This window comes from Anopheles darlingi, chromosome 2, assembly GCF_943734745.1.
Source record: "Anopheles darlingi chromosome 2, idAnoDarlMG_H_01, whole genome shotgun sequence".
Taxonomy (NCBI): domain Eukaryota; kingdom Metazoa; phylum Arthropoda; class Insecta; order Diptera; family Culicidae; genus Anopheles; species Anopheles darlingi.
The window spans coordinates 82,545,341-82,558,652 of record NC_064874.1 but is presented as its reverse complement, the minus strand read 5'-3'; the positions used below and the strand labels follow the sequence as shown (position 1 = coordinate 82,558,652).

General features: G+C 49.1%; 1 protein-coding gene across 2 annotated transcripts in view; it reads left to right on the top strand.

The window, feature by feature from the left end:
* LOC125960200 (zinc finger and BTB domain-containing protein 49) overlaps positions 1-13,107 on the top strand; it is a 46,197-nt gene extending 33,090 nt beyond the window's left edge. For both annotated transcript variants that reach the window (XM_049693448.1, XM_049693447.1), the window contains exon 8: positions 12,141-13,107. In XM_049693448.1, the coding sequence (XP_049549405.1) occupies positions 12,141-12,334 (194 nt within the window). In that variant the 3' untranslated portion in view covers positions 12,335-13,107. The remainder of the gene's footprint in view (positions 1-12,140) is intronic.
* Positions 13,108-13,312: the final 205 nt, after the last annotated feature.

The following is a 13,312-nucleotide window of genomic DNA, read 5'->3' as shown; positions in this document are numbered from 1 at the left end:
AAAATCCATAAAACTCATGATTCGATTGTGGAACCGATACGAGATTCCGAGACAGACGAGCGAGCTTCTTCTTGCGTGTGTCTGTGTCCGGGCGCGCCTCGGATCTACCCATATTCCAACGATATCGGCCTTCTGACGACCGACGACGGTTGCATGTTCGGCATGGAACGATTACGGGATGTTGCCACCATCATCAACATCGTTCCGGAGTGAAGCTTGAGCTGCTGCTGCTGCTGCTGCTGCTGTTGACGTTCGTCCTTGCTGGGAGTGAGTTTTGGTTGGAACCCTTCTGTCCAAAAATTTCCATTCTCATCCTTTTCGGGGGCCTCATGGTCTTACCTTTTAAAATCCGGCCCCGGTTTGCGGTACAGCTGGAAGGAGGGAGGCCTAGATAAGCTGCTTCGTGGTGCTCCGATGGTCTGTGGCCGACGACGACGTCGATCCCCATCTGGTTTAATCTGTCTAATACACGAAACCCACTCAAGGGCCGGCCGGCCGAGATGCGCTGCGCTTGCCGGAAACAAATCTTTCTAATGCAATACTCGATGCCGGAATCTTTCCGGCAAATTCCCAATCTTCCATCGAAACCCGGTCCGTGCCGGCGTCGGAGGAAGTTCTCGTAAATGGTTTAACCGAACATATTGCTGCTTAAAAGAAGTTTCCACTTTCCACCTTTTTCTTTAGCCTTTTTTTCGGGTTGGTGTGGCCTCGTACATAAAGCGTCTTATGTAGTTTGTGATAAAATTGAATTCAACTGCTTCGTAGTAGTGTGGACGTTGTAGACGCTGAACGGAAATCAGAAGCATCGTGACGACGTGACGTACAATGTAGAGAGCGAGAGCGCGAGCATTGTGTCGCATCGATTGCTGTGATTGGACATTTAATTGTCGGTCGCAATGCGCATGTTCCTGTCCTGTCGGATGTACACGGGGATGAACAAAATATGGCAGCAGCGGGAATTCATAACTTTATTGCTCCAATCATCACTTGCGAGGAGGCAGCCGATAAGGTTACTAGCGTTATTCGAACTGAAATTTGTTGAAAATGTCATTAAATTGAATGTTGTTTTGTTCTGTCCTTGTACAAATAATTATTTAGAAACAGTTATAAAGCTATTACGAGTAAGACTGTTGAATTATTAAGTGTTCTCGCATTTTTTTATAGTATCAAGTCTTATGGAACATAGCTCTAATCATCTGTAAAATGCTCAAGAATATTAGAATCAATTATATATACGGTAAGCCACCTAGACAGGACCTATTTAAATATAGAATAACTTCGTCCTTTTTCAACCGATTTAGACAAGTAAGCCAGTTTCTGAAATGTCAATCTATGCCATTTTGTAGATTCACGCCAAAAAGTGGGCTAAATTTGTAGCGCACTACATTGAAAATAATCTTTCAATTATGAAAACTGTCCGTTCTTATCCGTGGCCTCTTCGTTCGCGGGATTTGACGGCGACGGACTTTTTTTCTGGGAGGCTGTTTCAACAGTGCGGTGTAGATCAGCAAACCGAAGACTTTTGAATACCTAAAAGCTACTATCAGATCGGAAATTGCTCGAATGACACCCTATATGATGTCAAGTGCAATGAAAATGCCCAAAAAGGATCGTTTTTTTGTGCCGAATCTAGGCAAATGGCATGTGTTAGATAAATAAATCTGGTTAATTTTTCAAAATTACCTGAAAAATGGCAGAATTATTCAAGATGTAGCGGTTGGCAGAAAAGCGGAAAATGGCAGAATTATTCAAGATGTAGGCATATAATACATAACAGAATTAACTAATTCTATAAAATAATACTAATTCTATTTCAAATAAGACTTCCTGATTGAGAAGAAAAAACTCTCGAAGAAGATGTGCTAGATCCTCAGAAATACAAACAATATTAGTCAATAACTGAAAAAAAAAACATTTTTTATCTTCTTACTAGTCGTTTAATTTATATTAAGTATTAAGTTTGCTCAAGTCCAGGACTCGAACAACTAAAACTCACGAGCTCTATTGGCATGGCGTTCCACCCGAAAAAAAAGGGACTCCTCATTCATCATCCTCATCTGAGCTAGGGCTGGTAGTACGATCGACAAATCCTTTTCTCTCCATAACCCACGCAAGAATCTCAACCCCACTTTCGCCCTCTCCTTCCACTCCGTAGCACATCAAATCCTGCTCATTTCTGTTTCCGGTCGGCCGGGCACGTGGAAAGCAATTTGCACCTTTTGCTCGCTTTGCTCGCGCCACTCACGCGAACACTCACGGGCACGAGCACGAGCACAAGCACGGACGGAGCCGCTCGACTGCCCAGATTGTGCCGTTGCTATTTATCTAAATTTGTCTGATTTCTTTCCCTTTCCGTATCTGATTCATTGGGGGCGGGAGGGCCGTAGGTGGGGGGCATCAGCGAAACTAGGACGCGCGCGCTGTCGAGCACACCAGAAGCACGCCACCCCTAGAGACCCCTCGCGCTGGCAGGTGTGCCGCGGTAGTTTCCGGTTCCGTGCCTCTGTATACTCCATTTATGTGCTCTCTACACCTTTGTGTCCGTGTGTGTGTGTGTGTCCGTGTGTTCGTGAGGTTGCGGATTGCTTATTGGATTGTGCTCAATCTCTGAGCGCCAGCAGCACCAGCAGCGAGGCTCCTCGTAGAATGGAAAATGGAAAACAAAACAAAAGCCTCACGATACTCCGATGCGGAAAATCAACATTCCGGCCGCCAGCGGGTCGAGGGAAGCGGATGCGAACAAAAAAAAAAAGAAGCAGAATCCTCCCGCCTCCCAAAAATCTAGCAACAAAATGGCTCCATTGCCCGCCAAAAATCCCATTTCCGTTCCATTTGGGTCCGCGCGCGCGCGCGCACGCCTTCGTTCGAATCAGGACCGAGGCGAGGAGCGATCCGTCCGTTATGTACCAAAGAGATTTTCCTTTCCGTTCCTTTTTTTTTTTGTTTTTGGTCGGATTTTTGGTCTAATGGAGACGCCACCCCGTCCGTCCGTCCGGTGCTTTGTCTGCCTTCACTTCCGGCTCAGACACCACTGTCCGTGGGCTCGAATGAAAAGCAAACAACGCAAACCACGGCCTGCTATGAACCGCCACGCCATACGCCATATGAAGAGATTCAAACCCCACTACCACCATCATCACCAGCACCACAAAGGAAGGCCATAAGGTTCTCGGTGCCAACGAGGCGTATATAGGAATGGAAAAGAAGAAAAAAAAACAAAGCACACGGAACTCCGGAAGCACCGGAAGTGATAAGGCAGCGAACACACGAAGCCAGCAGCAGCAGCAGCAGCAGCAGTAGCAGAAGCGACGCTTTAATGATTGCGAGTGTGATGGTAGTCGTCAATGTCCTGATGATACCGATGATGATGACGATGATGATGATATCATTCGCGCACACACACATACACATACACACACACACTATCATCAGGATTCAATCTCACCCTCGATGGTGTGTGTGTTATCAGGAATCAGATCAGCGAGCAAGAGAGAGAGAGAGAGATAGATAACGATGAAGCCACCATCATCATCATCATCCCCTTCGATCTGCACCCCTTCCTTCTTCCAAGAGGAGGGGTTGTATGGTGGGGGGGTGTGCTATCACACGAACACACGTGCTCGGATGCGCACATAAAATGTGCTCTGATTCTCGACCGAGAGTTCAGCTTCGGTTCCCCGGTGCCTTGGTTTCGGCCATTTCGGCGATACGCAAGGCGACGGCGCAAGGATTGGTGGAGCACCAACCATCCTCCCTTGGTTGCGCAGTGTCCTCCTCGTATCTCTCTCTCTCTCTCTCTCTCTTGATGTGTCTGCCATTTTTATTTACTCCTTCTCTTTCGCTCTCAATCTCTCTCTCACTGTCTCGCTCTGTCGATGATATTCGAGCATTTCCCTTGGCGAGCTAACTCCACGGTGATAACACGTCACTGGGGGGGGCTAGGAGAGACGCTGGCCGGATCAGATTGCGCTGGCTGCTGCGTCGCGTCGCCAGATTGCGAATCGCGAGGACAACGACGCGCGAGGAAAAGCTTTTTCCCGTATTTTCCTTTTTCCTTGGGTCTCGCTCCACGAATATCTGACATAATCCGATCCCCATCTAAGGCGGCCTCGGTGGCGTATGTGACGCGTTGCTTTGCTACCGACACATACACAGGCAGGGCTACTGGGATTGAAGGAGCAATCTCGTCGTCGTCGTCGTTGCTTTTGCCTCTTTTTGTGTGTGAATGGCGCGCGCGGAATACGAGATTCAATTTGGGATGTTGCTCTGGAGGAGCTGCTGCTGCTGCTGCTCGCGCTTCAATTCACTTATGTACAAAAGGGGCCGCCCTGCCCTATCCTGCCCTGTCCCATTCTGCCTTCTCTTTCTTACTCGCGATCATCTTCCAACCCCTCGCTAGCGCCCCCCATTTTCTTGTTATTTATTTCCCCTCTCTCTCTCTGTCGTCCTCTGCCCTCTTTTATCTCTCTCTGTCGCTCTCTCTCTCTGTCTCTCTCTGGGTCGCATCCATCGGGGCAACATACCATCATTAAAGTCAGCCAAGCGAAAGAGATTCAATCCCGCCGCATGAATCCCGGACAAATGAAACTGATGATAATGGTTTCGGCTCCACATAAAACTACTCGAACCGTGGAGCCTCCCCTCACCGCTCTCTCTCTCGCTCTCTCTCCCACTCTCTCTATTTGTGTCTCTTTCGTTCGCTGCGCTGCCATCCTCGTTGGGTGATAGTAGTTGTGGCAGCATCATTTTCCACCTCGCTTGCTCGCCTCGCTTACGGCCCGGGGAGTTAGGTTTCGAGATTGAGCTTTTCGTCCTTCCACCACTCCCTATCACCCTCTGGTACACACACACAGACACACACACACATACGGTATGTGTGATAAAATATACAGGATTTTTTCCACAGATTTTATATTTATAGCCAAACGTGTAGCAGTTACGGTGCTTCTCCGCCATTTCGTACCAACCAAAAAAGAAAGAAAAGAAAAAAGGTCAACGAAAGGATAGGGGGGGGGGGGGAGAGAGGCGATTTTGGCGAGTTGCTTTGGCCTGCCACACATGCCAGCTAACGACCGGCGTCGGTCGGGAGTTGATTCATGAATCTCGTCCTCATCGTACGGACGGAGTTGCTTCTGCTGTTGCTCGGAGGAGCCGGTAATGGTTATCTAGCACAGACGCGTCCACCTCGTTTATCTTGTGTGTGTGTGTGTGGTGCGCATTTTGGTGTCCCTTTTTTTTTTTTTGGTGTGGAGCACACAGCACCATTCGCCGCCGTCGCCGACTAATCCGGGCAATGAGGCACCAGATTCGAACTCGAATTCGAAGGGGGAGGGAGGGAGGGAGGTGAGGGGCTAACGATGGACAGATGGACGGACAGATTGGTTGTTGCCACGCTGGTGGAAACCAGGCGCCTCCGGTCCGGTGCGTCTCTGGCCGTTAAATGGAGGGAGAAAAAAAATCAATAAAGCTCTCGTACCATGGTCATGGTTTGCGTTTGGAGCATTGGAGTGTGTCAGCGGCACTAAAACGTGAGACAAAATCACAACCACACACACGGACACGGACGGACGGACGGTGCACAATCACAGAAAAAGGGGCCAACCGAAAGGCCAGGACCATCATCAACGCCGCACTCCGAGAGAGAGAGAGAGAGAGAGAGAGAGAGAGCGCGTCTCTGGTGTTGCTCAGATTTAGGTCGTCTTCGGATGATTTCCGATGAAAATGGATTTTTCCAACGCCCCCAACAGGGGCAAGATGGATCGTATGCGGTGCGTCCGGTGCTGAAGGGACCCCTTTTTTACGACCCCACAATCGGACGTTGCGCCGCGGTAACAAGACCGCTGCTGGACGCGACGCTCGATGCTGTTTTCCGGACGAGATTTCAAGGTGCGAATCCATCCATTCCGGTAGGGATGGTCCGTCGGTCATTTATGTAACGATGTTGAAGTGGAAAATCGGCAGCTTACAGCTTTAAGCTGGCGAGCGGAGAAAAACAATCAAAACAAAGGACACCAAGAACAGAGGACGAACAGCGTTTATGGGGATTGTTCTTGTTCGGTTCGAAGGTTCGTGAAGCTTCGTGATAAATATTTAAACCCTTCTCTCTTGGCCCAGCCCAGCTCTGACCTGGGCTGGGAGTCTGGATGGGACCGTGGGTCATAAAAATACTTTCGTCCAAAATCTTTACCGAAATCCGACAACCTCTAAAAATGTCCTGAAGCAGCAGCGCCAACAGCAGCCTCAATTGCCGGGGCGCAGCTTAATCATTCAGCGCACCATAAACCTTTTAAAGCGAAACAAAAGCGAATCATAAAAGTGTCGTTGTGTTCCCAGACCCCATCACCTCACCACCCCGCCACCACCCCGCCACGTCGAGAATGCTCGAGCATGCAAAGTGTCCCCATCGCATCCGGACGGTGCGCATCGCATCATAAAACCGGATTTTATCTGCAGCAGCAGCAGCAGCACCACCACCACCCCGTCCGAATGCTGCGACAATCGAGTCGAGGTCGGTCAGAGGGACACACACACACACACAGAGAATATTGAGAGAAGTGAAAGAAAGAGAGAGAGAGCGCGACGAAGAGAGGGAATAAAAATGTGGAAATTAAGATTTTCATAGCCATTGTCGCCATATTTGCTGCTCCAAGCCGAGACCGACCGGCATTTTATGGAGCCGCCGGGGCGCCTTTTTGCCATCCTTTTCACTCGCACACTGCGGGGCCATTACCATATCGTTATCGTTATGGCGATGATTACGGCCGCGAACGTCCGTGAACCTCCGGAGAAGAAGAAGGAGGTGCGGGGGAAAGTAAAATGAAAATCACAATGAAATGTGTAATGGGCCGCGCTGCCTTGGCGAGAGAGCTCGAGAGAGAGACAGAGAGAGAGAGAATGGCTGGCAAGAATGTTTCGCTGGAACCGTTTTCCGGAGCTGGCCTGCTAGGAGAGGGGGAAGGAATATTTGTGTTTTTCTTTTAGCCGGAAAATGGACGGAAATTCTGAAGCAGCAAATGACCGTAATAGAGACAGCATACCGACTACTGCCGGTGAAGGAAGGGAGGGAGGAAGGGAAGGGTCGAGGTGGTGGATCGGGAAAATTGTCGGAAAATCTGGCAGATTTTTGCGAGCATAAAAATGGCAGCCGTGCGCGGCCGAAAATCCGGCCGGAAGCCGAAAACTTTTGGAACGCGAAAAACGCCAGGAAAGGAATGGAGGAACGTTGCCTTTTCTCGTTGGCGCTGCAGAGAGTGTGTGTGTGTGTGTGAGAGAGAGAGAGAGAGACGAAATGATAATTCAATTCCAAACCCGGAACCCGGTCCCGGATAATGGGAACGACAAGGATGACTGGATGGAAAATGAAGCGATAGCCGACCGTCGGAATATCGTCGGAATATTAAAATCAAACAAAAGGCGTTCTGCTCCGATCCTCGGGTTGACGAACACACACAGCAGAGGAAATCCGAATCGAACCATCTCGCGAACCAAACCGGAGAGGACGACGGCTGTGACGGGAAAATCCGATTATACGACGCGTCGCCGGCGGAAAACCTTCCCCCGTGTTTCGGATAAATTTTTCATTGGCTGGCCGTGATTTGGTGTGGCCGAGATGGGCCGAGCCCGGGCCCGGGCCCGGGGACGTAACGCCCACATGGAAAGCGCATGGAAACGGTCCGTGCGATTTTCCTTCGATGGCGCAGGAGCACGGTCTCCTGCGATGTTCCTTGTGTTTGTGCAGTTGCTCTTGCTGGCTCTTCCTTGGCTGATACATACATAGCATTGGTGCTCCCTCAACACAGCTTTGCCTCGAGAGGCAAACGACAACGATTTCGATGCAGATTATGTGATCCGCAGGAAAATCGGAGGTACATAAGGCCATTAGTTACAGTTCAGTGGGTGCTGAAGGATACGGGAATCGGCTGTTGGAAGAATGTTCAATAGATAGTTTCTAGGATTGAGTTTATTAAATTGATTCTCGGGTCCATATTTTCAATTGAATATTATTTAATTTTTATTAAACTCTTTCATTTTTTTTTAATAAAAACTAGGTTTGGTGACATTAGTTGAGAAATGTCAAGATGGAGATTGGTTAGTAATTTTTCTCTCAAACAATCCAAGTAAGCATGAAGTGTGAAGAAGTTTATACAGATGTGCAATATTATTGGTCAATAGTCCAGGTTACTTGGATTTATTTTACGAATTCCGGCTCTGCAAAACATCTTCAAGTCTCTGAATAAACGTTTGATGTATGTTAAATTAACCTAGAATATTGATCAATAATATTATCCATGTGTAGCCCTGCTTATGCTACTGAAAAACAATAAAACCGAAAGAGAGATACCTTTAATTCAATGAAAAGTAATTTAAGTAAATCCCACAAGCACAATTATTATCGCTAATTCAATATTAATCAGAGATGCTCCTCAACGCTGCACTCTTACATTGAGCCTGGATTAGTCATCTTAGCACCCCGTTTTCCTAATTTTCCCTTCAACAGAATTGTCTTTAAATACCTCAAAACTATTTAATAGAGCAACTGCTTACCGTTGCGCGCACACACACACACACACACACACACACAGAGCCTCGGCACGCGCGGCCCCCTTCCACCCGAATTAGGGCCCTCGAACTGGAATCGAGAATCAATGAGCCTTCTTCTAAATCCTCACTAATCCTTCCGTATCATTCTGGTGTCGCTCGCAGGACGCAAGTCATCCCCGCGCACCGACCGACCGACGACGACATTGTGTGAAGGGAACTCTCGATTGTCTCGATTTAATGTAGAAAAGGCCGCCGGTCGTCGTCCTCGTCGGTGGCGGTGGCCTTTCCGATGCGACCACAGACGGTGTGCTGATCAGTTATTAATGACTGCTAAGTATTTCATTATAAATCACATAAATCATTGTGACGTTGATTGCTTCCCCCAAACCGATGAAGGTGAGATGGGGATGATGAAGTGGGGGACGCCCCCACCCCGCACACACACAGTGATTAGTTGCAAAAGCCTAAACCACGCACAGGGGGGGGGGGGGGGGGGCTAGTGGTGGTAGTGTAGAGTTAGTGAGGTTAGGGCTTTAATTGATTGCAAATATTGCTTGCGCTTTGCTCCGTTTTATAAATCAACGTGTTGATTGCTCTCGATTTCGATTTCTCTAAATTCCTGTCCGGTCTGGGAGGGGTGTTAATGTATGTTGCAAATCATGCTGCGTGCGCTGGTCAGTGACGTTTTGGCCTCGAGGCCACACATCGCTGTCGCTTCGGGGCTGCTGATCAACGTGGCCGTTCCGTTTGAATGTTGCGCTTTTGATGTTGTAATGTGGCCGCTCCCCCGGGGGCGCTAATCCGGGGCGGATTGCGGCCAGCTTAGAGTTCGAATCCGATCCGCTGAACGGGTGTTGCGGCCCAGACCAGGAGGTGATAATTGAATCAGAACTATTGAGCGAGCGAACGGGCCGGCGGATATGTTGTTGCTGAGTTTGATTGACGCACCCCCGGTGTTGTTTTAAGAATGTTGCTCAGCGCAGGCCACACTCTGGCGAAACAACAACAGCACAACATGGTACGGTGTGGCGTGGCCATGCCCAGTGCTTGTTCATATGCCGCATTTCCAGTCTGTCCTTCCTCCTTTGGTTGTTGGGTTGAAGATTTGAGATGTTTTGTCGAGAGAGAGATTGGCAAGGGGAGCTGGTGTTAGAGGGTGGTGAAAGGACAAAAATATCAAAAACACACACACACACACACCGACACATACATACACATCCTTTCGCGTCAAAGTGGCCAACGGCAGGTGGTTGCTGGTAAAGGACAAAGCATTTAATCGTTCGAAACAAGTGTAATCTCATTTGCCGTTGCCGTTTCCGCGTCCTGCCGCGTCCTCGGAAGTGGCCCTCTCATACACACACACCCGGACACACACACACACCCGGGCACACACACACACACTGGCATACGAGGAGCGGATTTGAGCGAACGAAGGGAAGGTTTAATGTTACAAATGGTTTCGCGGTTTTGTTACAAATTAACCAGACGGGATTTCCACCAGACGTCCGCTTACTAGCGGCTACAACTCTGGACACACACACACACATGGGCACACATACAGGCCCCGCTGGTGTGTCGGTTTTGGTCGGTGGATGGTGAATTGGATTTGAAACGCGAAACCAGATACCAGACGCGGTGAGGTCGCGCACGCATAAAGGGCGCTGGCGTCCAACACATAACGTTCCGAGAGCATCCTCTTCCTTGCACGCCGGGGGTTGCTTGTTTCGCGTGAGGTTTTGGCTCGCGGCCCGAGGTGTAAGGCATCATTATCTCATCTCGTAAAACCCATAACATATGCGGTTCCGTCGTGCCGTAGAGCAGCAGCAGCAACCGTTACCTTCGCGCAGCACAGAAGCACCGATAAGGTGGAGAATGGAGTGGTTTTTGAAAATCGATAAAGCACCGCAGAAGCATCCGCAGGAGAAATCTTCCAAATTTAATGGCCGAGCCAAGGGCCGATCGATTCTCACGTGTGTTCCAAGGGTTTTTCCCCGGGAGGTCCCGTTTTTTTGGGGACCACCCTGTGTGTGCAACCAGGTTTTTATCATAAACATTTGGAGAAACAACGTTTCTAGCCCTAATTTCGGGCTTTAAACTTCAAAAATCGGTCTCACCGCAAGACCAAGGTCGCCAAGGCGGTTGATGAGCGAATTCCTCAATCACGCCCTCAATGTCCGCTATTCGGCCCTTGGCCCATTTCCACGGCATAGCAGCGCAGAAGCTGCGGCACTTTTATGACCGCGGTCCCATCAAAGGAACCCTCAAACCTTCTCCGTCCTCTATAGCGCTGATGGTTTTGTGACTTGAAAGGCGCTCGCGTGTCTTTTTTGCTTTTCATTTTTTACGCTTAACGCGAACCGACCTCCGTGGTCGCCCGGGGATGAGATTTAAGATTTTTGGCCACCACCAGCAGCAGCAGCCGCATTATAACATCCCGAGTCCGAAGGATCCTTGGCCCACCTTCCTCGGATCGAAGCTGTTTGTGTCTGGAACCATTAATGACGGATGAGCGCGAATAAAGGGAGGGATCGTGTCGTAAAGCAAACCTCAGCTGGTCGTTTGGTCTCCTCCCTCCCAGCCAGGGGTGTGGGGGCACCCACAAAACCTGCAATCTTGCAAAACAGACACCCATAAACATGCAGGAGCAGGAGCAGCTCGTCTGGCAGCTGCTTTACGACTTTATGATGGTGTTCGCGATGGACAATCTTGCCTTCCAAACGGGTCCACGGGGCGAAATCTGACTCCGCCCGGGTATGTTCGCGGGGAGGCGGCTTTAAAGCTATGTTTTAATGATTCCTGGAACAACACACCCCCATTGTGATCCGAAGAACAGTTCAGTTTTTACTGAAACTCCAAAAAGACCTTCGCTAATAGTCTTCAAGAATGTGTTTCTTGCGCCATGTGTGCGCCATTTTCATCCAAAGAACCGAAACGGAACTACTACTACCTTACAGAAAGCCATTCACCGTGATACTCCTCGAACTTTAAAGGTCAAAAGGAAGGCACCAAGGAAGAACGCAGACGCGGTACGCAATCAGAGCTGGAAGTAAAAGGGCAACCGATTCCGTCCGCTTCAATTGCCCAAAATCTAATATCTCGCGTCGAGTCTAATGGGGCGCCTCTTGTGTGCCTCTTGCCTTCCCGGACGACCGGAAATGCTGGAACGACCGGAAATGCTGGCATCGTTTCGGCAAATGTTTTCCTGCTTGTATGGTAGCTGGAGTAGCCCAAAACGTAGAGGGGAATTTTCTCGGCGAATATAGACACCGAGTTCTCATGCTTCGTTTCGTTTAATGGGACGATAAGCGTTCCTTCCTTTTTTGGGGATGAAGTAACGCTCCTTCTTCAGCGAAAGCTGTGTTCGTTTCCGTTGCGAGAATCTCATTTTGTTGAAAGTGTATTACTAGTATCTTTGAGGATGTTGCAGTCGATTAAACTCCAAGCAGTTCCATTTTAAACTGTTTAAGCCGAGGTTTTACCTTACATTAGAAGATATTTTTATCGAGCTACGAGGTTTGTCACTCACAAATATCAACTCTTCTTCAAGTAGACATCAAATTCTCATCAACTTCTTCCCCCATCTTGTGTCTCGTTCCCAGGTGAGAAGCCACACAAGTGTCAGGTGTGCGGTAAGGCGTTCAGCCAGAGCTCGAATCTGATAACGCATTCGCGGAAACACACCGGCTACAAACCGTTCCAGTGTGAACTGTGCCACAAGGCGTTCCAGCGGAAGGTGGACCTGAGGCGCCACAAGGAGACGCAGCACACGGAGATCCGTACGATGGTCAACTAACCCAAGGCCCGGCCGGAGTTCACCATGACGGCCGTATTACCTTCATCGAACGCGCTTGACGTCACCACCAGCCCGCGGAGGGATCTCGTGACGTTGGGCGAATCGCCGTCCTGTGGCGATCACTCCCAGCAGTCCCAGTCCCCCAGCTCCTCGATATCTTCTCCAGCTGGGCTATCAGGAGGTGCTGCTGCTGGTGGTGGTGATGGAGGTGAATTCATCGTCATCGACTGATTGACGGTACGGTCTAGTAGTGGCTGGACTTACGGTCCTTCGCCGAATCCGAATCCCGAAATGCCTTTTCCGTTGGTACGCGAGAAGGCATCCCGCGGTGTGTCTGTTTCGTCTGCGTGTCTCTCGGTGTCTGTGTTTTGTGCACGTGTGTGTGTGTGTGTGTGTGTATGTTGATGTGTAAAAATCTGTAAATGTATCAGCTATACGATCGAGATCGAGAAGTTCGAGGGGGGAAAACAGAGACAGAAAGTAACAGATTTAGGGCATTGTCGCCGCCGGACGCCATTTTTGTTAATTAGTCACAATCAACAACACTCAGTTTCAGTTCCTTATCAAACCAGAGAAGACGAGGAGAAATGTAATAAAGGGAGGTGTATGTTATGAATGCTACTAGGAGCACAAAGGGTTGTAGTTTCGTTTCTCCATTTTTTAGGGTTCATTTTAAAATGGATTCTTCTTGGCGTAATCGAGGAAGTAATTAGCGGAAATACAAAGGACAAAGTACGAGTATCTCGATAAGTAGCTACCATTTATCGGTGTTTGTTGGTGCAGAGAAAGAATGAGAGAGAGAGAGAGCAGGTCGTGTGTGATGCTGTAAATAGACATAGGCAGGTGTATTTTTGTTTCTCACCCCCCCCCCCCCCCCCCCATTCGGTGGTAGTGTAGTATCAAGTAGTACACCGTTACAGTACTAATGATGAATGAAGCGTGGATCGGTAGCTAGTGTATCGAGTGCAGAGATCTGGA